Below are 25,399 nucleotides of genomic sequence, written 5' to 3'. Positions count from 1 at the left end.
GGGATGAAGAGTCTGTGGCCACTAAAGAACTCTCCCACCATTCTTCTGATGTCAGAAAATATCTGTGAAACACTGGCAAGCAGTGCTAAACTTGTGCCAGGGCTGAGCTCTGGTACCTCTAGGCTTGGCAGCTCATAGCCCAGCGTCAGTTATGAAAGTAAAAAAATTGCTTGAGCCTTGGCATCTTTTTTATTACAAATTAAGTATTGCTGGCAAGTGTCTCATTCCCCTCTTCAAAGAGGATAATCACCTAATACTGCTATCAGTTACTTTATTAACTTGAGTGACAGAGGGTGGTGTGGTGGATCTAAAAGTTCCAACACTGCTGGTGAACAAGGTAGGTATCAATATGATGCCACATGATAGAATTTCTGTTTTTTCAGTTTTCTTTTTTAAAAACTTAGGAAATTACACACAAAAACCTATGTTAAAAGAACATTAAGGTTACAACATTGAGCACTCAAAAGTTAGGAATTCAATGGGAGCTGTGTTTGACTACATTAAATATCACATAACGCTAAGCACTCTGAAAAATTCAGTCCTCGGTGTCTCAGATTGGGCACTCAAAATTAGACAATACATTTTAACCTTACTCTATGTGCCTCAGTTCTCCATCTGTGAAATAGAGATAATGAGCCTCTCTTTCCACTGGAGAGTTGTGAAAATAACTTCATTAATGTTTGTAAAACACTCATATACACACTGAACTGTAAGGAGAAAAATATCAAACAGTTGCTCATTAAATGAGCACGGTCAGTTCTGTGCACTGAATGAGGCAGGGATCTTGTGAAAACAACAGCATGTGGTCATGTAATTAGACTATCATAATGCATATGTAAATGGAGGCTGAATTAAGGTTGCACAGGCAAGCTTATTTCTGGCATTTTCTAACCTCTGAGTGCTTGACTTTGCAACCTTAATGTTCTTTTAATGTAATGTCTAATGTGTAATTAAACCAATCAGGGGTCCTGTTGTGCTAGGCACTGCACAAACATATAGGAAAATGACAGTCCTTACCCCAAAGAATTTACAGTATAAAAAAGATAAGATATATTAGGTAGATGAAACAAATAAGCAAGCTGGGGGAAAATGGGCATAAATTGAAAACCAGAATATGCACAATTTAATGTGGGGTAGTAATCACATCTCACTATCTGTCTAATTGTTACCAGACTGAAGTTTACTGTATATTTTATACAAGAAACATTGGGAGCTTTTCCCACTTATAAGAGGCAGCATGGGAGAAAGTGTGAACAGGGTTGTTGGTGAAGGTGAGAAATGAGCATTCAAGGCTGGCATCATCAGCAGAATGAAAGCATGAGATGACCTTTCATTAGGCCTTAGAGTTGAAAAGTAAGATGGGGTTAAAATGGGAAGGGCTTTGAAAATAAAAGCTAGAAATTTGTGTACAATGCAGTGGAACAACTTAACTCGGTGTAGGAATTTAAAGAGGGGGTGACAGACTAACAAGCCAAGAAGATTATTTTAACAGTAGCTATTTTACTTGATGGGATCAGAGATTGCAGGTGTTGAAGCCGCAGAGAAGAAGCTCATGTAGAGGTAGACATGTAGTAAGATGATCGGGGCTTGGATAAGAGTTTTGGCAGTGTGGATAGACAGGAAAGGTTAGGTTCTGAAGACGTTGTTCAGGAAGAAGCAACAAAACCGAGACATGGCCTGGATGTGGATCAAAACAAGATCCAATAGCTGGCAGTTGAGGCTAGACAAATTCAGACTAAAACTAAGGTGCAAAAAACCTATTTTTTTGTTAAAATAGTGAGGGTGATTAAGCACTGGAACAATTTACCAAGGGATTGTGGTAAATTCTCCATCACTGGACATTTTTAAATCAAGATTGGATGTTTTTCTAAAATATATGCTCTAGTTCCAACAGAAATATTTCAGGGAAGTCCTACAGTCTGTGTTACAAAAGAGGTCACACTAGATGATCACAGTGTTCCCTTCTGGCTTTATAATCTACGAATCTATGAAAAGAGAGGGCAGCATCAACGATGCCTGAGCAACAGGGAGGATGGTGGTGATGTCCATTGTGACAGAGGGCGGGAAAGAGAAGCTGACTTGCGAGAAAAGATCAGGAAGCTCAATTTTGGTTAAGTAAAGTTTTAGTTTGTGACTGGACATCCACTAAGAGATTTTAGACAGAGCCTGGTTTGGGTGCAGAGAGCTAGGTTCTGGTAAATCTGTGAGACATCTGGCTGAATATGATAATCAAAGCCATGTTTATGGGTAAGATTCTCAAAGATGAGATGGGGGCCAAGGATGGAGCCTTGTGATACCCAAACTGCAAGAGTGAGAAGACTGAATGAGACACTGAAGGAGCAGAAAGAACCTGAGAGGCAAGAAGAGTACCCAGACAAGGCAGGGTCATGAAAGCCATGGGAGGAGAGGCTTTCAAGAAGAGCATGGTCAACAATGTCAAGGAAGCTGAGGCCCTGATGTTTTGCAAAGAGGAGGTTATTAGAGGCTTTGGTGAGAGCGGTTTTGCTGAAGTGTGGACTCAACAATAAAAAAAAAATTTAAATCCTTATAACTTAAGAAAACTGGACTGGTTTTTCATAAGACAAGCCAAATGTTAAGTTTTTAGCTTCAAGATTTTCTTTGATGAGTTATGCAAAAGCAAACTTTCAATTACAACATCAGAAAACTAAAAGCTAAGACCAAGCATGGAAAGATTCAGCCATGAAGTTCTTCTTTTTTAGAACATTTATTTTTTCTAAATTATTCCAATTTAATTTTTAAAGACACTTATCCAGTTCCCCAAGCATTTGTTGCAATACTTAAAATACATAACCAGAGGACAAACTTAAGTGTATGCTTAGCAAGCAGTCCTTTTTCATTTGCTATGTAAATTTGAAATGATAGAACTGCATAATGACCTAAAAACAAGACCACGGCCAAGATATTCCAAAGTGACTAGCAATGTTGGGTGCCTTATTGGATGTCTGACTTAAAACATCTTAAAGAAGCCTGATTTCTGGAAAGTGGATGCTCAGCACGTTCTGAAAAAGCCAACTATTTTCAACTGCCAAGCACCCCAAAAATGAGGCACCCAAAATCATGTTACTATAATCCAAATAAACATATTCTCCAGTCAAGCTCCTTCAACCTTACACCACCTGACTCATCATTTTTTATGTAGAGTGAAAGAAGGGGATCAGCACAGAAACCGTATCTCAGCCCTAACTAGTGTTTTCCTCCCATGAAAGCCATAACAACAGAGCACTATCTAAATTACAAAATTCAGCATAAGCTCTGGAAACTGATTGGTAAATTCTTGGAATGAGAAAAGGGGCATGATATAGTTTCCATTCAAATTCTAAACCTAATCTTCAAGCGTCCTATTCAGTGTGGATGACTTGCTGATATTTTGGAACTAGATATGTGATGCCAGCTTTGTAAACTGCAGAAATCACTGGGGCATTACTCCAGCAAGGATAAATTTAAATTTCTCTCAGTCTGGTATAAATTTTAGGACCACTCTTTTAAGAACTTTGGGTTAGTTGCCTATGTATATCTGAAACTCTCTGAACTACTCACCTTAATATACGTTATACATAATGAGCTATTAGATTAAAAAAAATGGCCTTACCTGTAAACTTTTCTTTCAAGTAGCACATCTGACCACTATATAACATGTGAGCAGGTCTTCTTCTCCATCAGGAGAGTTGGAGGCAGTTAGAGCCAACTCCCATCTAGTGACACCAGATCCATGACCATGTGCTTCTTAAAACAGCTTGTGTGAATAGCTGTAAAAATAGACTCTAGAACATCCACTTAGCAATCTAGACATTAATTGCTCTGATAATGACAAGCTCTTGATACTTTCAGCTTAACTATACACATTTTATTCTCAAAACCTAGGTTTTACATGCTGCTTTCAGGTTTGTTCTGGTAATACTGACCTTTTCTCAGGCTCCACCTAAAAGGCTGAGACCTGAGGCATGGGGATGTGTCAACATTTGACACAACTCAGCTTTGCTTGTGATGATGGATGGAAATTTGGGGGGTTGCCCTAAATGGCCTTACTAGGAGGAATCCAGATCTGTGCTGATGTGGGCAGCGCTGGCACTAAGCCGTCTTGGCTTACTGCGATTTTAGTCATGAGAGTTTACGGAACCTTGATTACTTCCATAACTGAAAACCCAAAGAAAAGGAAAGCCCTGATGAAATACCACAACTCAGCCATAGTTGTTGGCTTTTGCAGCTCATGGACTGTTGAAAAGTCTGCTCCCTGAGAGTAAAGTACCACTGCCCATTTTCAGTAACATTCCATAAGGGACACTGCACTACTCAATGATTTGGAGATTTTTGGTATATGATTTTTTCCTGATACAGGATTCGAATATTAGGTTGTATATGTGAGTTGCCTGTGGATAGGCACCACGTAAATGAAGCACATTATTTTTATTATTATATATGAAAAAAGTTAGTGCAGTGTGTGTAAAACATACTGGAAAAGGAATTTTATGATGGTTTCTGAGCTGCATTTCAAAGGATGTTTCCCAAAGCTTTATCATCAATAAAGTTAACATACTGTAACAGAAAATTTTAAAAGGTGGTTGAGAGCAACTAATTTTCAGAACATTTCTGTAGGCACATAAGAAAAATCAAATTGTCTTTTAAAGACAGACAAAAAACATTTGGATACTTTGGCTGCTCTTAGAACTGATACTTTAGCCTTTAACAATATATCTTGTGAAAATATTGTTATGCTTGACTAAGGCTGCACCTCTCCTGTCAACCACATGAAAAGTTAAATCACTTTGGTAGCCTGTAGATTCTAATAAAGTTACTTATATCTAGTACAGGTTTAATAAAAAAAATCAAAGAGCAAGTAGAGGTAACATCAGAAAATGTCTATTTCATATATGAATCTCTATCACCTTTCAGGATTTTATAGTTGCCAAGCAAGGAATTTGCCTGTTTTGTTTCTCCTTCTGACTTTAGAGTACATTGTAAATTTAGTTCCTTCTTAACTTTTGGAAATCTTTAACAGTTGCTTGTTCAGGCTCTAGTTTTACAATACTTGTTATAATGTAAATGTATGTTGTTAATTCTTAAGAATGCCCTCAATTGAGTATTAGAAAAGAATGAGCGAGAAAGCTGAAAATTAAATTATTTGTAAAGCTCATCTACACTAAAAGAACACACAGAGGTTCTTTCATACTGAGAGGCTTGAAAAAAAGACCCAAGTTAAAGGATTTTAATGCATCTTTGCCCTATTGTTCAGTATTCAATCCTCCCTTAAAAAAAAAAAAAAGATACACCAAAAATTTAAAAGTCATATAATTAAAAAATGATTACTTTCCCTGTGCAACGTACATCGTAAAAACTAAATTAAAAGGTTTAGTTTACTTCTCACCATTTATGCTCTTTCCTTCCTTTTTTACAGTATAGCCATCTTTGATATTGAGACTAATTAATGTCATTTTTGCTTATAATCAAATTCTAATTAACTTTTTAGTTTTCATACATTGGAGGTTGTGGCATTGTTTGAACTATGAATCCTGCAGGTAATATTATTCTCTTTTTTTCAGTGAAATACATTGAAACATTTTCATTGACAGACTTCCTAAAAATTCTTTTTGAAGGGACATTTTCCCAACATGTAAAATGAGTTTTGAGAGTAGCTACACTTTTATCTATAATAAGGGGTTCCCATGTCCAGAGATGACTGATAGGAAGGTGAAGGACTCAGAAGAGAAAAGACTGTTTTGCTACAGCCTCAGGTATTCACTTGCTACTAACTCTTCCCTTTTTAAAAGTAAAACAAAACCCACTTTTTTTTTTTTTTTTTTGAAGCAAATCCATATCTTTCAGCAATGTAGTTGAAGCAGTGCTATTCAGAGTTTCAACCTAAATATTGCGAGAAACAAAATTCACTATGTATTAGTGATACAAAGCAAAAACATCTCTTAAAATATCATTGGCAAACAATAGCGACCTAGATGTTCACCGCCTAGTAATGAAAATGTCAGCACATCAATGCTGTAAGGAAGAGAAGATTCTTTAAAGTATTGCTTGATGAAAAGTTCTTTTTTTTTGGAGGGGGGTGAAGGGGGGACAATGGCACTGATTTACTGATTATTAAGGGCGGTGTTAGTTATTACTACAAGAAAATGTTGGGTGGGTTCACGAAAGGACAATGCTTCAGTGAGAAGAATTTCTATGGGGATAATAAACTAACAATAATGAACATGTAGGACTATACCACAGGTAATAACTTCACTGTAGAGAAATAATTCTTCTATATTGTATTTATTTGTTATACTTTAATTACAATAATCTGATTCTGTCTGAGTGAATTTTTTTGCGTTCTTGCCCTTAATAGATGAACTGTAAAACAGTAAGACCCAAAACACATTGTAGAGAAATTAGCTACTTTTTTTTTTTTTTTTTAATACAGATGTAGTACAGAATGTTTAATTACAGCAGGACAGTGCTTCCAGTTAAATAAAATTTAAACCTTTATTTCCCCAAATATAAAATTACTAAATTAATGTCTTAAAAGAACAATAATATAGTAAAGGCTTTAAATTACACCACCATTTAACAGAATATGATCACCTATTACGTATTCCATTGCTTTGGCAAAAAGTATGATTTTTTTAAAACAGTGTATAAACCTAACATAGCAAAGACTGTATACATCTTCATATTGCACTTATTTATATACAAGAATAAAACAAACTGTATATAGCGTATACTTGGAATGAGCACAAATATGTAACAATTAAACTTAAAGCAGAAGGCTTCAGAGCTGGTATGACTATTAAAAATTGTTTAGAAATGTAATACATTTATGTACAGAACATATGGACTGTATTAACAAACAATATGTACAAATCAGTTTACTACTACTTACATTTTAGTGTAACTTGGTGCTTGATGTTCATTAATACAGACCTTTGGTTGTACTTAATTGCTTGATCAGCTTTAAGCTCACATACTTTCAATATGACAACAAGGTATAAAATGGAGCACAACAATTTGTCAATGGTACAAAAACTACTATTGTCAGTTCCATTAGATAAAAAAAATTAGTGTCTCTATCTAGCCCAAAATAGTTCTTGAATTTGGAATCAATCTGCATGTGCCATACTTAAAAAGAATACCTGAATATTATATATCCGCAAACTTACATTCCTCAACACCTTTTTGTAATGTGCAATTCATTTTAATAATACTTTCTAAGGAAAAAGAGAAATTAACTATCATAAAAGTTCCCAACACCGACTTCTGCAAAGACATTATGAAAACTTTTAATATTGCCAGCAAAATTTAAAAATATATGTGCACCTTTCTATGTATTTTAGAAGTCTACCACCACTATTGTTTATTCCTGCCTGTCCCGAGATTTAGTGTGCTCAGTGTTTTAGAGTGCTAATTTACATGGCTTGCATATGCCCAATATTTAGCTTTAAAATCATCCTGAGTTTGCAAATGATAAAGCAAATCCATGCATATATTAAGAAAAATTACTTTCTTTTACAAAACAATCACACAACTGAAGAAGAACTGGGAATCCCATGAACTGCTGTGCTTGTCGGAGTTCCACTTATGGCATTGAAAATGTGTAGTGAATTAGGCATAACACTGGTCTTTTCTTCAACAGGAACAATCTTAAACGGAAAATAAACAGAGATATAACTTCATCCAAAGATTGATTGCAGGTACACAAAAATCACTTATAAAATAATTAAATAAGCTCAATAAAACAGTGAGCTATTTTCAAAAGGTACTATTTATCTAGTCGGTTATTTTTCATATTGTCTTCAATTGCACAGAATTTTCTCTTTTGCGGTAGTGAGTATTATTTTAGTGTTGCACTGGGTGCTAATCTTTGCTTCAACATCAGATGATACACCTTTGTAATTAAATGATTACACTTTTCGTGCTGGCTGAGACTCAAATAACAACTCTTTCACAAGTTAACAATGGAAATAACTTCTCATGGAAAAAGGAAGCAATCATCAAATCTCAGCTAGCTAGGAAAAATTTAGAGGGAGACAGGGCAGTTGGCATGATTAAAATGAAAGTTCATTTGCAGACCATTCACTTCTCAGCCAAACATCAAAAAGTTTACTCTTGACTGCTGCCAGAGAAAGAATTATGGACAATTTAATGATAAATAGAAAAAATGATAATACGAAAATTATGTTAATCATTCAAAACCCTTGGTGTGCTTTGCCACTAGGACTGCTCTTCCACCATTCTCCCTCTGAAACTAGATTCCCTTCTTCCTAAAAGGCCAGGAATGTATACCAGGAGTGTGGAACAGCATATTCCTCAGGATGATGCCTATGGATTGACAAAAAAAGCAATCTTACACAGTGAGGAATGGCCACACAGACTCCACAAAATACTTAGGATGTGGGAAAAATATGAAAGAGACCCAAAGTCTGTTCCTAACTTGGGTCAGTTTTGTGCCATGGAACAAAGTGCTCATCCTGTGTTATAGTGGTAAAAGAAATTATACAAAACTAGTCAGAATCTGATATCAGAAACAAAAAACATTACCATCCCGTCTGATCGTGTTTGCAGCAGCACAGGGAAGAAAGAGATACATCTGTTAAGATTAATTTGTATTAAAAAAATACCCCCAAGACCCTTGATATACCATTTAAAGATTCTTGCAATCAATTGTTTAATCACTACACTAATTATTTAAAGCAGTTGATATTAACTTTTTCATTGCCTGTAGAACAAACATTAAATTGCTGAAATGTCCATTGAATTTCTGAACTACAGAAATAAGTTATAGTCATATAAAATTTACATTTTAAAAGAATTCAAAATGAATTCCAGACAAAAGGTTGCCAGTGAATTATAATTTTTAATGACAATTTAAATTTTCTTCCACTATAATTTTATTTCTCAGTGCAGACCTTCAAATGTTGGAATTTAATTTTAAACTTGCAAAGAATTACTCACTTCACTTTTATCTAACCTTTAACTGAATTGACACATTTTCTAATGTATCATATTTGTATAGTAAGAAGATATTGGCATATTATGACAGTCATGTACATTACTGCAGCTTTATTGTAGGTCATGTGTCAGGTTTTAAAATTACAGGAAGGGTACTGTGTAAAGAAATCAATTGTATGCTCATACCCCATCCCTGGTCCTCAAACATCTACATCTGATTACACTCATCTCAACTCAATTTTTTCATATTTCCGCTTAATGCCTCTATAATCCCTCCTCTCTCATGTTGCTGAAATTCTGTTATCTTTAGACTTTTAACTGTAGTGTTTATTTTAGATTCCTCAATCTCCTCCATCCACTTGACCACATTCAAGTTCTCATGTCTTATTATTTCTTCCTATGTAATATCAACATACAGCCTTTTCTCACTATTGCCATTGCTAAAGCGTTTATCCACATCTTTGTCATTTTTCCTATTACTGCAAAGCTCTTCTCTATGGCCTCCCACTTCTCACATATATCTCTTTTATCTTATCCAAAAAATGCTGCTACTCAGTTCACACCTGTCATTCCAGCCATATTAACCCCTTTTTGAACCCCATCCACTGGATTTCCTGCCTTTTATTACATCAGGTTCAAATATTATTAGTCAAACTATCCCATTTTTTATCCACCAAGCACAATCTCATTTCTTCTAAACCTGCTTCTTACAAAGATCTTTCTCATCTAGTCTCTCTCATCTGCACTGTTGTCTCAAGTCTTTTCTGCCTTTGCAGCAGGGAAAAATTTTTTACTCTAGGTTTGGTGTAAGGTCATGTACATTTATTCCAATATGTAAATAATATTTTTATATCTAATTAAGAGAGAATGCACATATACAATTTTTTGTAGAAAAATGCATTCTCTATGCCTACATTATGCTGTGAGACACCATAAAAGTCAGATGTAGTAAATTTTCTTCTTTGAAAGGGCAATATAGAGATGTATGTGAGAGATAGGGTCTTATATTGCACTTGCTATATTCCAAAGCTTCACCATAACATTTTGAACATGTCATAACATGAAGTTAACTAAAGACAATTAAGAAATAAAAAATTTAAAGATGGTACACTGATGTAACAGTTCTACGCATTTAAAATCACATTCCTCTGCAAGAACAAGAACTCAATGAATGTTATTAAATGGAATTCACGCTACAGAGCAGAAAACCCTTTGCAGGGAGGGATGACATTGTGAACAAGACTGCAAGATGCCAATCATAAAACAAAATGAGTACACAATGATTTATGGACAGAGAGATATATTAATTATAGAATTTAACTAAGAAAATCATAGTTCACACATACACAAAATCTTTAGTGCATATAACATTGTCAGAATGAATATTATTTCTGAAGAAAATTTTTAGTTAGATATTATACATAATTACATTATGTATAGTTAGGTTTCTTAAAAGAGAAAAATCTTAGTATTTAAGTATTTTTCATTTATAAGAAATTTTGGCTATAGTCAACAAAAATGTACTCTCTCAGCATGAAAAAGTCAAATCTTAAGCCACCTCCTCTCTACTAAATTATTACTTTGTGGCATTTAACATGTTATCATTTCAGTAAAACTTATGTAGGGTGATGGCCACTTACAGTAACTGCTGTACTTGGTTCCATATAGGCTAGTTACTGCCAGCCAATTAAAAAAAATAATGTATGAGTTTTTGTTGTATCTTTGTTGATTATTAATGATTACTTTTTAAAAAGAACTAAATTATTTCATTTGCATGTGTAAATCTGGGTGAGTATTTACAAATATGATAAATTAGTGACAAAATTAGAGAAAGCCATGCTGTGACCACACTTCAGACAGTTATGATGCAAGAGCAAAACACTGAAAAATATTACTGAATATTTTCCCTGCTGGTAATTAATGGGTGCACATTATAGCACTGTCAACCATATCATGGATGGTGTTACATATAATAATTAGGATTCAATACATACTTGTTCATGCATTATTTCTGAAAGTTCTTTTGCCATTTCTCTGTAGTTAGCCTTCATTTCTTCTTGATATTCTAACTGATCTTCCTTTATAAGTCGTTCATTTATACCCAAAGCATGACCACAAGCCTCAACAAATTGTCTGCAATTGTATAAAAATAGAAAAGAAAAAGAAAAAAAGACAATGTGTATGCAAAATCCAGAGGAGTAATTTCAAATGTTACTTGTTAGTTTTAGAATACTTTGTTAGTCTGGGAAGGTCATTGGTAATGTTAAAGATAATGACTAAAACAAAACTTGCTTAAAACATCAGTCTTTTAAAAGTTATTCTGTGTACTTTCAGACAGTTTACCTGAAAACTTCCTTTAGTAACTTCACTTTATTGTCTGGATATTTTTTGGTGTTTGTGTCATCTAAGAAAGCTCTTGCATATGCTAATGGACCAGCATTAACCTAAAATAAGAAAAAAGAATTTTAAATATAGTCAATTTGTCATATTACCATATTGTTCCAGCTAAATGTTTGGTTAGGTTACTTTGTTCTTTTTAAGTGAATTTATCGTTTGTTGAAAGTACTGAAAAGATAAAATAGGAAACAAAATTCCTCTGTTTATTCAACAAGTAGAACACAGCAATATATTTCCCCATGCTTCCCCCTCAATGTGCTGAATCCTGACCTACAGGGATCATTTGAAGCGTGGCAGGAAAATACAATCTCTGTTAAGACTGACAACAAATAGAAAATTAGTCTTCCTTACCTAAAAAATTGGCTAGGCAGATGGTGAGCTCAGACTACTGCCACTGATCTGGTTATTTATCTCCATTATTAAAAAACAACACTCTGTATCTAAAATTTTGCACACAGTTCGTCTATGCAAAAACATGCTCATATTACTGTTATCCCCTTCTCTCTCCCCATTTTACCCACCTGCTGAGGCTCATCTTAAAGCTTAAGACCGTAAACTCTTTGGGGAAAGCCTGTACAGTTCAAGATCTGGTTAGCGCTTCCAGACAATAATGTAATATGAATAAATATACAGTAATAATAAACCTAAAAACTGCAGGTGAAAATACATCAATGGCACCTTGAAGATTAGTATCCAGATTTTGCTGAACCTTTCTTGTGTCAGGAAAATTGACTCATTTTTAACTCAACCTGTAGGTGTTAAAAAAAGAACTCCCTGATCCTCTTTTAAGTTTATCAGAATCCAATATACATAAAGCATGGAGAGGATCCTCAGGGTCACAGCCATGTATATTGTCTAAGAATAGATATAAATGAGTTCCTAAACTTCTCAGGCTGATTATCATTACTAACTGCTTTTGTGAACACCCAGGAGATGAAGGACAATGTTTTGTATTTGATTTGTAGTATGGATTCCCATAGGTGAAACAGAGGAACTACTACTGGTGGCAGATCATGTATGTAGAAAATCTTGTACCAGTCATGGATGTCAAAAAGTCTCCTAGAGAGATTAGCTTCCATTATTACTGTAAACTCCCAATCCTGAATTTAGTCTTCTTTACTGACCTACTCTGCCTCCAAGATTTAGGACAGCCCAGATTCCTCCATATCAATTGAAGATGTGAAGAAAATGGAGAAGAGCTCCTTTAGACATGAGACGAGCTTTGTTGCTCCTAGGAGATGCTGCAAGATCTTTTTGCATTGCTTGGCATTTCTCGTCATCCTTTGAGGCTGGATGAGAGATCCAATACCCTTGGTCTAAGGTTGACCGAAATTAAAGAAATCTAAGAAGTTCGATATCCAGAACCCCAGACTTATTTCTGGGCAAGGCATGCTCAGTTGCAGCCTCACTTACGTCTTAGACTGGAAGGAGGGACTGGATAGACTTTTTGACCCAGGGTTCCTCATGATGCTCTTTGCCAGAGATCATTCTCTTTAATCTTTGTTGTGAGTAGGAACGAAAGGAAGTTCTGCTCTCTCAGGGGAAACAAACTCATTGGCTTGTCTGTATTATTGTTCATTACCATTTCAAGCTTTTCCCTCAAATGAGAGTCTGCCAGAGAATTCTGAGGCACAGAGAATTTGCTTAGAGTAATTATCCTCTACCGAGAGTTGAAGCCAAAGTTGGTATTCAGCTACAGAATTTGTGGCTATGAAACTATAGCCAGAAATTATTTTCTTTAGCAATGAAACTGATTGTGGGTTTTGCAGATGAGGCTTTTCAGGTTATTGCATTGTGAAATCATGTGCCTTTTGAAAAGTGGTTGCCAGAGTAGTTCGGATGATTAAAAACAAAGCCTTTAAAGTCACTTCCGAGGGTGGCTCAGGTGTGAGGCTTTGGGAAAGAATTCAACTTCTGCAAGAATTCTCACATTCTTAACCACAGATGCATTAATCTTAGGAAGTACATATTCTTGCGTAAAGAATTCTTCAAAGAAGGGCATAGAGTGATGGAAAATTCTGTCTTGTTTATGGATGGAAGATATCTACTTTTGGACTCTGCTTGCTCATTCTCTCTTTTTGAACTAATATTGATGGGGTCCACCATCTTCTTCTCCAAGGACTCAAACACATCTGGAGGAAAAGATTATCTCCTGCTTCTAGGGCTTGAGGTTATCATGGTCTAATAAGCTGAGAGTTATTTAGAGGAGGAGCTAAAACTCAGAAAGAGAAGGATTCTTAGCTTTTTTTCTTCTTTTTTCGGCCTTTTATACATTTTTAGGTTTCTTTTTTTTTTCTTTTTTTTTTTGGGAGGGAGTGCTTTTGTCCCGGTCTTGGGATCAAACCCTTTTTCTAGATGGTGTGCCCTTCTGGATTTTAAACTGTTGCCAGGCTGGTATTTGGGAAGTTCTTGAGAATTGCCCCTTATGTACTAATTATCTCTAAATTCCTGCAGGGGGAGGACCCAACGGTTTCTTGCAATGTGGGCAATTCATTTCATACAAGCCAAATAACAGCTGTCACCTGACAATTTTGCTCATTGTTGTTAGTTTGATTAGAGTTGTGGCTCATATTGAAAGCTATGAAATATTTCAATATTTCAAAAGTTCAATATTTCAAAAGTTCTCCAGTTATTCCTTCTATTTATTTATATACTGATTTGATTTTGTAAAGCACGAGTGCATCATAAAATGTGCTGTATCACATGAATAACATCAAATATAAGTATTGTCTCTGTACAATATAATTGTTGTAGGACTCATCTTTGTGAAGCTTAAATATTTTAACCTGTGAGGACATAGCTACTTTTTCTATGCTAGTGTTTGAAAGCTACATAATTATCATTGCTTGCCATCTAGAAAAAAGAGATGGTCACAGTGAGCAGATCACCAATCTTAGTTTTTTAAATAAAATTTCACAATTTAGTTTAGGTTGAGGCCTCTGATAATTTCTTCTCTTAGTTTTTTGCATACAGAATCTCTCATTCCAAGCTCAAGTAGTTTCCTACGTCAACAATAGAGAAGAAGGCTAGCAATGAGTGCACTGCGATCAACAGAGGCTGCCTGAAAGCATCAGGCTACTGCTGCTTCCAATGGCATCTTGTGTATGTATGTATTTATTGCACATTGGTTGGAGTCATCTTTTTTTTTAACATTGTTTTACAACCTATCAGAATTTTGAAATTTTCACATAATTATAAATAAAACAAAGAAAACAGGGTTACCTACCAATAACTGTTCTTCTTCGAGATGTGTTGCTCATATCCATTCCAATATAGGTGAGTGCACGCCACTGTGCACTGGTTCCCGGAACTTTTTTCCCCTTAGCAGACCCCATAGGGTCAGCCTAGGCGCCCCCTGGAGTACCGTGCTCATGCCGCAATATATGAGGCACCGCCGACCCTGCAGGCCCTCAGTCCCTTCTTTCTGCCGACTCCGACAGTGGGGTAGGAGGGTGGGTGTGGAATGGATATGAGCAACACATCTCAAAGAACAACAGTTACTGGTAAGTAACCCTGTTTTCTACTTTGAGTGATTGCTCATATCCATTCCATTATAGGTGATTAAATAGCCATAGGAGTCAACGGTGAGCTGCTCTCATCAGCACGGCCCTGCCAAACCCCGCGTCCTCTCTCGCCTGCTGCACAATGGCGTAGTGGGACGTAAAGGTGCGGACTGTCGACCAGGTAGCTGCTTTGCAGATGTCCTGCAGGGACACTCATTCCAGGAAGGCTGCCGACGAAGCCTGGGCTCTGGTTGAGTGCGCTGAAACTGCTCCTGGAAGTGGCACCTTGGCCTGCTCGTAGCAGCACCTGATGCAGGTGGTGATCCAGGCGGAGAAGTGCTGGGTGGAGACAGGTGAGCCTTTCATCCAGTCTGCCACTGCCACGAACAGCTGTGTCGACTTCCAGAACAACCGTGTTCACTCGATGTAGTAGGCCAGGGCTTGTCTCACGTCCAGCGAGTGCCATCTCCACTCCTCCTCCGACCTGTGTGGTTTTGGAAAAAACACGGTGAGTAAGATATCCTGGTTATAATGGAACTGGGAGACCACCTTAGGCAGGAAGGCCAGGTGGGGTCTCAATCGCACCTTGTCTTTATAAAAGACGGTGTAGGGGGGCTCTGAGGTTAAAGCTCTTATCTCGGAGACCCTCCTAGCCGATGTAATGGCCACCAGAAAGGCTACCTTCCACGAGAGGACGAGCAGCTGGAATGTAGCCAGGGGCTCGAAAGGGGGTCCCGTTAGTCTGGTGAGGACCAGGTTCAAATCCCAGGGAGGCACTGGGTCACGGACCTGTGAGTACAGCCTCTTCACCCCTTTGAGGAACCTGACTGACATAGGGTGGGAAAATAATGACCTCCCTTCCATCGGCTGGTGGAAGGCTGAGATCGCCGCCAGGTGCACCTTCAGGGAGGCCAGCGCTAAACCCTGGAGCTTCAGGTGGAGCAGATACTCCAGGATCGCCTGTATGGGCGGGCAGCTCAGCGGGATACCCTGGGACTCCGCCCAACAGGTAAACCGTTTCCACTTGGCGCGGTACAATACATGAGTGGAAGATTTTCTGCTGCCCAGCAGAATCTGTTGGACCGCCCTCAGTCAGCCACAAAGTCTCCAGGCCGTCAGGTGGAGGGAGTCCAGGTCCGGGTGCTGCAGGTGACCCTGGTCCTGGGAGAGCAGGTTGTAACGTCTCAGGAGCAGCACTGGCAGGGCGATGGACAGGTCCAGCAACATGCTGAACCAGTGCTGTCTTGGCCAGGCTGGGGTGATCAGTATGACATCCGTTTTGTCCCTCTTGATTTTCAAGAGGACCTTGGGCAGTAGCAGAATGGGGGGAAACGCATACATGAGGGTCCCCGTCCAGTCTATGAGGAATGTGTCGGAGATGGAGCCCGGCTCGCGACCCCGGATCGAGCAGAACCTTGGGCACTTCCTGTTCCAGGACGACATGAACAGGTCCAGTTGGGGAACACCCCACTTGTGGAAGATAAAAGTTATCACCTGCAGGTGTAGCGACCAGTCGTGTTGGGGTAGAAACAACCTGCTGAGGTAGTCTGCCTCGTCGTTCCTGACCACAGGAAGGTGAGAGGCAGATATATGGAAGTTGTGCCTCACCGCAAAGTCCCAAAGTCAAATGGCCTCCTGGCAAAAGGGCTGAGGAGCGTCCTCCCCCTTGCCTGTTCATATAGAACATGGCCGCCGTATTGTCCATGAGGACCTGCACCATTCTGCCCCTCAGGAATCTGAGGAACACTTTGCAGGCCAGCCGGACTGCCCTGAGATCCCTGACGTTGATATGGAGGCTCTTCTCCTCATTCGACCAGAGCCCCTGGGAGCTCAGGTCGGTGCTGATATGGGTCCCCCACCCCACATCTGAAGTGTCCGTAATAAGGGTGACCGATGGTGCCAGATCCCGGAACGGAACCCCTCTCAGTACTTCCCCAGGAATCCTCCACCAGTTCAGGGAGATCAGGACCTGTGGGAGAACCGTGATCACCCTGTTCAAGGAGTGCCTGGGTGGTGCATACACCAAGGCTAACCACGCCTGGAGAGGCCTGAGTTTGAGGCGAGCCAGCCTCACCACATACGTGCAGGCTGCCATATGCCCCAACAGCTGCAGGCAGTGCCTGGCTTTCGTCATGGGGGACCTATATAGTTGTTCGATTATGGCGACCATCGCCTCGAACAGAGGCTGTGTGAGGAAGGCTCTGGCCTGGGTGGCGTCCAGGGTGACCCCAATGAAATCTATGCACTGCACCGGGGTGAGAGTGGACTTCTGCTCGTTTATGAGCAGCCCGAGTCTGGTGCATGTTGCGCAGGTGAGGGTTAGGCTGTTCCGAACATGGGCCGTGGATCTGCCCCGGATCAGCTAGTCGTCCAGGTAGGGGGAGATCTGCACCCCTCTGCGGCGCAGGTGGGCTGCCACCACCGCCATTCACTTCATAAAGACCCTGAGGGCAGACGAGAGGCAAAGGTCAGGGCCGAGAATTGGTAATGGCAGTCAGCCACCATAAACCGGAGGAAGCGCCTGTGTCTGGGAAGGATGAAAATGTGGAAGTACGCGTCCTTTAGATCAAGGGCGGCATACCAATCTCCTGGATCCAGAGCAGGAATAATGGAGGCTAGGGAAACCATGCGAAACCTGAGACACCTGATAAACTTATTCAGTCGTTGAAGATCTAAGATGGGTCTCAGGCCCCCTTTTGCCTTGGGGATGAGGAAATATCTGGAGTAGAATCCGCTCCCTATTTCCTGTGGGGGGACTGCTTCCACAGCCCCAAGGAGGAGGAGGGAATTCACCTCCTGCAAAAGGAGTTGTTCGTGAGAGGGGTCCCTGAAGAGGGACCAGGTGGGGGGGGAATCCGGGGTGAAGGCCATAAACTGAAGGGCATATCCCCTGAGAACTACGCCGAGGACCCAGTGGTCTGATGTAATATTCTGCCACTTGGTGTAGTAGGGTCTGAGCCTTTCCGCAAACGGAAGTAGTGGATCCGAGAGAAGGTATTGGTGCCACCCTCGGGCGCACCATCAAAACTGCCTCGTTGGGCCCTTTAGCGGCTGGGAGGCCGCGGATGACCCTAAGCGGTCGCGGCGCCCAAAGCCCCTATTTCTGTCATGGCCCCTCCAGGGCTGAGATGACCTGGGCAATGGCCTAGGGGGCGGTTGGGCCATTGGGGCTGTGGCCGAGACTGACGCCTCGAGGCCTGGGGTGTGTACAGACCCAGAAAACGGAGCGTAGCCCTGGAGTCCTTTAGGACAGGCAGCTTCTCATCTGTTTTATCGGAGAAAAGGCCTGCCCCATCAAAGGGCAGGTCCTGGATGGATTACTGCACCTCCTGGGACAGCCCAGACAACTGCAGCTACGAACACCGCCGCATGGCAATCGCAGAGGCCATGGCTCTGCTGGCAGTGTCCACCGCGTCACTGGCGGTCTGCAAGGCTGCCCCTGCGACTGTGGTGCCCTCCTCCAGGACCGTTGCAAAGTCCGCCGCCTGGTCCTGGGGCAACCCCTCTATGAACCTGCACATTGAGTTTCAAAGGTTTAGGTTTTACTGACCTAGGAGCGCTTGGTGGTTCGTGATCTGCAACTGTAGGGCCCCGGTGGAATATACCTTGCAGCCAAACAGGTCGAGTTTCTTATTATCTTTGTTTTTAGGCATGGTGCCCTGGCCACCTTGCCTATCTCGTTGGTTGGCCGCGTCAACCACCAGGGTCCCAGGGGTTGGCTGAATGTATAGGAATTCAAACCCCTCGGATGGTACATAGTATTTCTTCTCGGTGTCCTTCGAGGTGGGGACAACCGAGGCAGGGGTTTGCCAGAGAGCCTTGGCCAATTTGAGGACTCTCTCGTGTAGCAGCAGGGCCACATTAGATGGTCTCGCTGACCCAGCTACCCCAAAGAGGGGGTCCTCCTCCTCAGAGAGCTCCTTCATCTCAATATTCAGGTTGCTGGCCACCCTCTTAAGGAGCTCTTGATGGGCCCTGAAGTCAGGGAGGGGTGCCTTATGGTCCCTGGCGGCCGCCTCATCAGGGGAAGAGGAGGAGGATTGCGGAAGGGGCCCCGTGGAGGGTCCTTCCTCAGGGTCCGCATGCCTCCTCCGAGGAATGGCCCTTAGCCGGTTGGCTAGGCAGGGGGTACTGGGTATGCTACTGAAGATGGGACAGATACCGTGCCCTGTCCTGTCTGCACCCCCCATGGGCCCCAGTAAGGCCACTGCCACGGTCCTTGTGGCCAGCCTGGTGCCGGTATCGGTGCTGGCTGTGGTATGTCGGAGTGGGACTTGCCCTTGCGGGACCCTGAGCAGCTAGAGCAGTGCCGACAGTGCCTGCAGCTTCTGCTCGTCTTTGCCGGGGACCTGCCCTGCGACGACCCCAATGAGGTGGAGGAGCGTCGGTGCCGTCGCGAACAGTGCCAATGGGTAGGCATGCAGCTCGACGAGCTGGAGGAAGATGACCTCCGTCTCGGTGCAGAGGACTTCCGGCGTCGCTTCCCTTTTGTGGATTGGGAGCAGTGCCGCCCATGCTGCCTCGGTGCCAAGCCCGACTCTGAAGATCGCAAGTGGTGTCGAGTCACGGTGGTCTGCGCTGTCCGTGCAGGATCCTTCGGCACCGGGATCCGTGCCCGACTCTGCTCCGGGGATCGGGACCAGTGCTGTGGAGGCGAAAGGCTCGGTGCCGGGGGGCGGGAGTGCAAGCTGCGCACACCGCGTGAGGCAGATCTGAATCTGCGCTGCTTCGAACGCGAAGCCTCCGGTGCCGTGAACCTTCCTTGGTGCCGCGGTGAGGAGGAGCTCGATGACTCATAGTCGGAGCTATGAGGGGAGCCAGCACGCTCTACCCTCTCTGGCCATCTGGGGGGAGACTTCGTTCTTGACAGGGATCTCAACCACCCACCTGAGGCACCCAGCACGGGTTTACCTCGGGACACTGGTCCCTGCACCCTCGGCCGAGGGGGGGACGGAGGCGTGGGCATGGCCATCAGGGCGCATGCCGTGTGGAATGCCTCTGGCATCGAAGGTCCTTGTAGGGGTGTTCCCCCACCCCCAGGAGTCGGGGGAGGCTCCCCACGCAGAGATGCAGGCGCTGGAGTGGACTCAACAGGCCATGGCTAGTGCATCTCCCGACTTGATCCTGGCCGCACAGGCGGTGCGGAGGGGGGGGGGGGGGTGTCTTGTCGCTCGGTGCCCTGGAGCTTCCTTTTCTTCGGCACCGGCGACTGGCGGCAACGGGTCGACTCCGGTGCCGGTGGAGCGCTCCGCACCAAGGAGACACTCGGTGCCACGGTGGAATGCGCCGGTTCAGAATCTGGACGGAGCGCTGCTTCCATTAAGACAGCCTTCAGCGGGATCTCTCTCTCTCCTTCTGGGTCCACGGCTTGAAGGCCTTACATATTTTGCACTTGTCCCAACAATGCTGCTCACCCAGGCATTTAAGGCAGCAGCCGTGGGGATCGCTCACAGGCAAGGGTTTGCCGCAAGCGGCACAGGCTTTAAAACCCGACTCTAAGCCCCTAAGGGCGCTTATGTATTCTAATTCTAAACTAACTACACTTAACAACTATTAACTCTAAGTACTTAACTAGTAACAACAACAACAGTTCAAAGGGGAATGCTGCTTGCTAGAAGACAAGAGGCAAGATGTTCCAGTAACTGTCACGGGCGGAAAGAAGGAACTTCGGGCCTGCAGGGTCGGCGGTGCCTCATATACCGCGGCATGAGCGCGGTACTCCAGGGGGCGTCTAGGCCGACCCCACGGGGTCTGCTAGGGGGAAAAAAGTTCCAGGAACCAGTGCACGATGGCGTACACTCACCTATATTGGAATGGATATGAGCAATCACTCAAAGTAGAACTAAAAGATTTAATAGCTAAAGGAATATCTGTTTTACAGATGGACTGTCATCCTCAAAAGCTATAATGATACAAATGAGTGGCTTTGATACAGAATGTGTGTGTGTATATCTAATACACACAAAAGCTATTTTAAAAGGACATCATTTAGGTTTTAAAAACAAGCACTCAAAAGTTAGAAAATGCCAGATTTATGATTGTCAGAGTAAACTTACTTCTGCCCCTCTGAGCATGCATTGTGTCCATTAAATGAGGCTGAGGTCCTGTGTCATAAAACAGTATGCCTGGAAAGTATTAACCAAACCTACACTGCTTGCTACCAACTCCCCCGATAATTCTCTCACAAACTATTTTTTCTCATATAAATGTTCTCTCCACCCATGTTCTATATTTTTAAAAACTTTATACTCATTATCTACTCCAATTTTTATTCTTTTCCTCTCCCTTTTCTGACACTTTTTGGGCTTCTTTTTCCAAAAAGTATCTGACTGGAATTCAAACCCAATAATGATTAAGTTTGAACAGAACATTTGAACCCAACATGAAAGTCATTTTGGAATTAAGCAAAATGAATTAATTTATCCTTGTTATTTGAGAAGCCAGTGTTTTATACCTGTTCAAGCCTCTCACTGTTACCAAAAAGAGCTAAGATTGTCATACAAGTCAGTTATATAGCTTTGGGTGCTTTGTTTAATTCTCAAAAGCTGTTACTGTTTGATATGCAAAATAGTTTAGAACAATGAATGATACATCTCATTTCTTATATGAAATATTCAATAATTTCACATAAAAATAGAAACACTTCGTAAAGATAAAAATGCTGAATGTTCATTTATCATCATTTGTTAGGAAAAGGAATAAATGAGATCTAGTGCACAGATAGGTATACAATCTTACCTGAACACTGACACTTCCCTGTAGCTTTAGCTGCAGTTTGATCATATCTACTTCAGCTGAAGAACAAAGCTGCCTGAGCTCTGCAACCTTCTTACTCATTTCATCAATGGCTACTTCAATTGGATTTAGATCTGTATGGTGCTGATACATTACAGGAATGCGCTTTTTCACATAGGGGAAACAATGTATAGCTAGGAAAAGAAAACAGTTTAAGTAATCAATTTCAGATTATTTTAAACACTTTATATATTGATGGAGTTTTACAAAATTATTCAAAAAAGTTTACTATGCTAGTAATGCTTTTTATCAGTACAACCATACAGCAAACAATCTTTTGTTACATGATACACAAAAAGTGCTGTCAAATGCATAAAGTGAATAAACAGACTGAAAAACACCACAAATATTTATTCTCCAATATCTTTCTGTTATACTAGCCTTCAGTATTGTTTGTTAAAAGTATAAAAAAGTCCAGAGCGTCCTTTTAAAGCATTTTAGTTAATAAAATAAACATATTCCAAATTAAAACTATTAAAATGTTTTGGGTTGGCTTTTCAGAAGTGCTCAGATTGGTATGATTCTGTTACTACTGAAATCAAGAGGGAGAGTGTCAGCCAACTCTGAATTTCTCTGCTTTTGTGGATTATCAAATTCTTAACATTCTTAAATCAGCCTTTTCCAAACTTTTCAAAGGTGCCCCCTTTTCAGGAAAAGGAAGCCAATCACTCCCCATTCAACTCCACCATGTGGTGTTAAAGTTTTACACATTCCAGGGGGATGTGCCCCATACTTCAGGAAATACTGTCTTAAATGATCAAACTCTGCAGCACAGTAACCTATGAATGGCATTTGTAAATACTTTTAAAGTATTTACAGTTTGTTATTTTATATTTGTATTTAACTTTATGTGTTAAGTATTTATTAAGTACTTAAGTTTGTTATAATCCTAATGGAAACAGAGTGCATGAATCAGCATGTAAAATAATCAGGCCCTGACCTTGACATATAAATGAACTAATTAATTGCAAATCAGAAGCAATAAAGAAACCATGTGTTAAATTAAACTTCTTTTGCAAAGGAAGATCATAATTTTAATTTAAAATTAGATATTTTAATTGCTTTAGAGAAATATAAAAATGTAATAATTTGGTAACTATACAATAAAATACCACTTTCCACCAAAGAATATGTTATAAAACAGGATTATAAATTAAACTTGTTAAACTTCTTAGCTAAATTTAAATATATTTTCCTTTAAATGATAAACTGTCCTAGTGGAAAATTACTACTACTATACCATAATCTATTTCTAGCACTGCACTGGAGAATGAAATCCACCAGGATAAAGGTATACCAATATGGCTATTATTTTTTAAAAGCGTGTCTTCATTAGATGTACACATTGTAGCTATGATAAAAGGTTATAATATTTGCTAGCTAATAACCGTCAAGAACTTGATTCATAGTAGTGCTGTGTAACATTTCCTTGTAATCTGCTTCTTAATTCTAAGGGGGCAGAGAGAATGTGAACTAAATTGTGTTTACCACCATGTTAGTTAATGGGATATAATATTTTCCAGTACAGACAAGTTCCAAAGTAGTCCTCCAGTTAAAACAAGGAAGACCAGATTTGTGATTCCTGACTTTACTAAGATAATAACTGAGTAGGAAAAAAGGCACAAATTCAACTTAAAAAAATACTTTGGAGATCACCTTCAAAGAGTCTTCTCAATAGTATAAGTTTTCCAAGGTAAAGTCTTTGACACCAATGTTTTTGCTCTACCAAATGTCAGAGCTGTCTAGGAGACCCTTGACTTTGACCATTGTTGACCCAATGAACTCAGCGCCGGCCTTAGCCATGAGAGTGATGTTGAGGAGCCCTATGATGTCGTCTTTCCATGCTTTTCAGTGTTGACAAATGGTATTAACAACCTCTTCTAACAGATGGAGTTTGAGACAGCCTTCTTACTCCCTTTGAAGTCAAGGTGATAGAGATGGCCTGTGTATTAATCTGCACCGTGACCCTCATCTTGGCACCATACAAAATCATCAGTAACAGCTATTATAACATCTCTTGATCTGCAAAGCTTAAAGATGGTGTTTTTATTGGGATCAGCCAGGGTACAAACTGGAGATGGAGACTGGGAAAAATGGAGTGAGCCAAATCCTGTGTACAATCAACATGAAAAATGAAGAATGAAGGGTTATATAAATGGGGTCAAATGCCAGTACAGCCACAATGCTGCAGAAAAATCTAACTAAAAAGTTAAGAGCTAAAACTACTGGAAAGAGTAAAGGTACTAATAGATGAAAGTGTCAAGGACACTGCTGGATCCTCACTTGCTGCTCTTACGGGAGTTAACTAGAACAAAACAGCAATTGGGAAAGAGTTTCCCCTTTATATCTTCCAATTTAGGATGTGGCATCAAGAGGGTGTGAGCAGACCCACTAGATGCTAATAGCTGAGGTTGGGCAAGCACACAGGCAACTCTAGAAAGAGAATCACTTCTACTTGCTACACTTGTGTAGCTTGAAAACAACTTCAAAAAATTGAAGCTTTTGGATTTTTTCTTTAATCCCGAATCAGGACAAAAATCCAAAAATTTGATTGTTTTTTCATGGAACTGCAAGCCCACAATAATTTGTTAATCTAAAATGAAATATTCTCCCTGGGATCCCAAGGAGCTTGCAAGTCCTGGAACCCTGGGCTGCTGAGGAGCTGGGAAACCAAGCTTCCCAGCAGCTTAAGAATCAGGCTGCCAAGGAGGCAGGAAGGTAAGCAGGAGACCAGGGAAGTTTCTGTCAGAAACCCGCCTGATTTCTATCAAACGTTTCATAGAAATTGATATGTTCCTGAGGAATGTTTTGATTTCAAAGAATTGGAATTTTCTGATGGAAAATTGGTCCACTGGAAAATATCCAGACTGCTCAAGTAGCAAGTTTAACCCCATGCAATAATTTTGGACATGAAGTGAAAAATACTTTAACAACGACATAGGATTTTTAGCAAGTAAACTGAAAATACCCAAACTGTAATACAGCAAAGACATTTGGGATAATGCTCCTACTTTTGATCAAAGCCTGGCAAGATGTTTAATTACCATAAACTGTCAGGACCCAAGGTTTATATTTTATCCAAAAGATAATACTTAAAATTCCACATTTCTATAGTGCCTTCCATATAAAAACCACAAAGCCTTTTGTAAACATTAGTGAATTAAGCCTCCTTACCTCTATACCTGTAAGAGGTAGAGAAGTTTATTATCCTCATTTTAAAAATAATAATGGGAAAGTTAAACAAATGAATGACTTGCCTGAGATCATATTGGAAATTTATGACAGAACAAACCAATTGAACCAAGACTCAGTCCTGCTCTTCCAGTAACATAGATGTCTTTTACAATATCTCGAGGCACTAATTAAGAACCAACCAAGAAGGAAGATTGACATCTGCTGAATCACAATAATTGATTCTTATAGCACATGGGTTTTCCACAGAGGTGTCTTTTATCCAAGATCACAGCCCTAACTGATATGAAAACTAGGCCTAAGAGTTATCCTCATATTCTTATTATTTATGGAATTATCACAAAGGGAGATAAGCACAAAAAAAAAAAAAAAAAAAAAAAAGACTGAGGCATTCTTTATTAAAAACAAAAACATTAATGTGAATGTAAAGGCTATGTGGGATCCTATCCTCCTCCACATTCGTAAACAGCAGTTATTGGAGTGCAAAGGGATTACGTGACAAAATGTACTGCCGGAGGATTAATAAACTCTTACAGAAACATCAGAGGACTTCTTTATTA

At 40.5% G+C, this 25,399-nt stretch overlaps 1 protein-coding gene across 5 annotated transcripts in view; it reads right to left on the bottom strand.

Moving 5' to 3' along the window:
- Positions 1-6,262: 6,262 nt before the first annotated feature.
- Positions 6,263-25,399, bottom strand: part of DOCK9 (dedicator of cytokinesis 9) — a 339,621-nt gene continuing 320,484 nt past the window's right edge. For all 5 annotated transcript variants that reach the window (XM_067536846.1, XM_067536847.1, XM_067536848.1 and 2 more), the window contains 4 exons: positions 21,591-21,781; positions 11,296-11,396; positions 10,947-11,085; positions 6,263-7,643 (listed from right to left, as the gene is read on the bottom strand). In XM_067536846.1, coding sequence (XP_067392947.1) covers positions 7,521-7,643; positions 10,947-11,085; positions 11,296-11,396; positions 21,591-21,781 — 554 coding nt within the window. In that variant the 3' untranslated portion in view covers positions 6,263-7,520. The remainder of the gene's footprint in view (positions 7,644-10,946; positions 11,086-11,295; positions 11,397-21,590; positions 21,782-25,399) is intronic.

The sequence above is a fragment of the Emydura macquarii genome, unplaced genomic scaffold (assembly GCF_026122565.2).
Source record: "Emydura macquarii macquarii isolate MOO-44397 ecotype Brisbane River unplaced genomic scaffold, CSIRO-AGI_Emac_v2 contig_3671, whole genome shotgun sequence".
Classification (NCBI taxonomy): Eukaryota; Metazoa; Chordata; order Testudines; family Chelidae; genus Emydura; species Emydura macquarii.
This window is presented reverse-complemented; position numbering and strand designations above follow the sequence as displayed.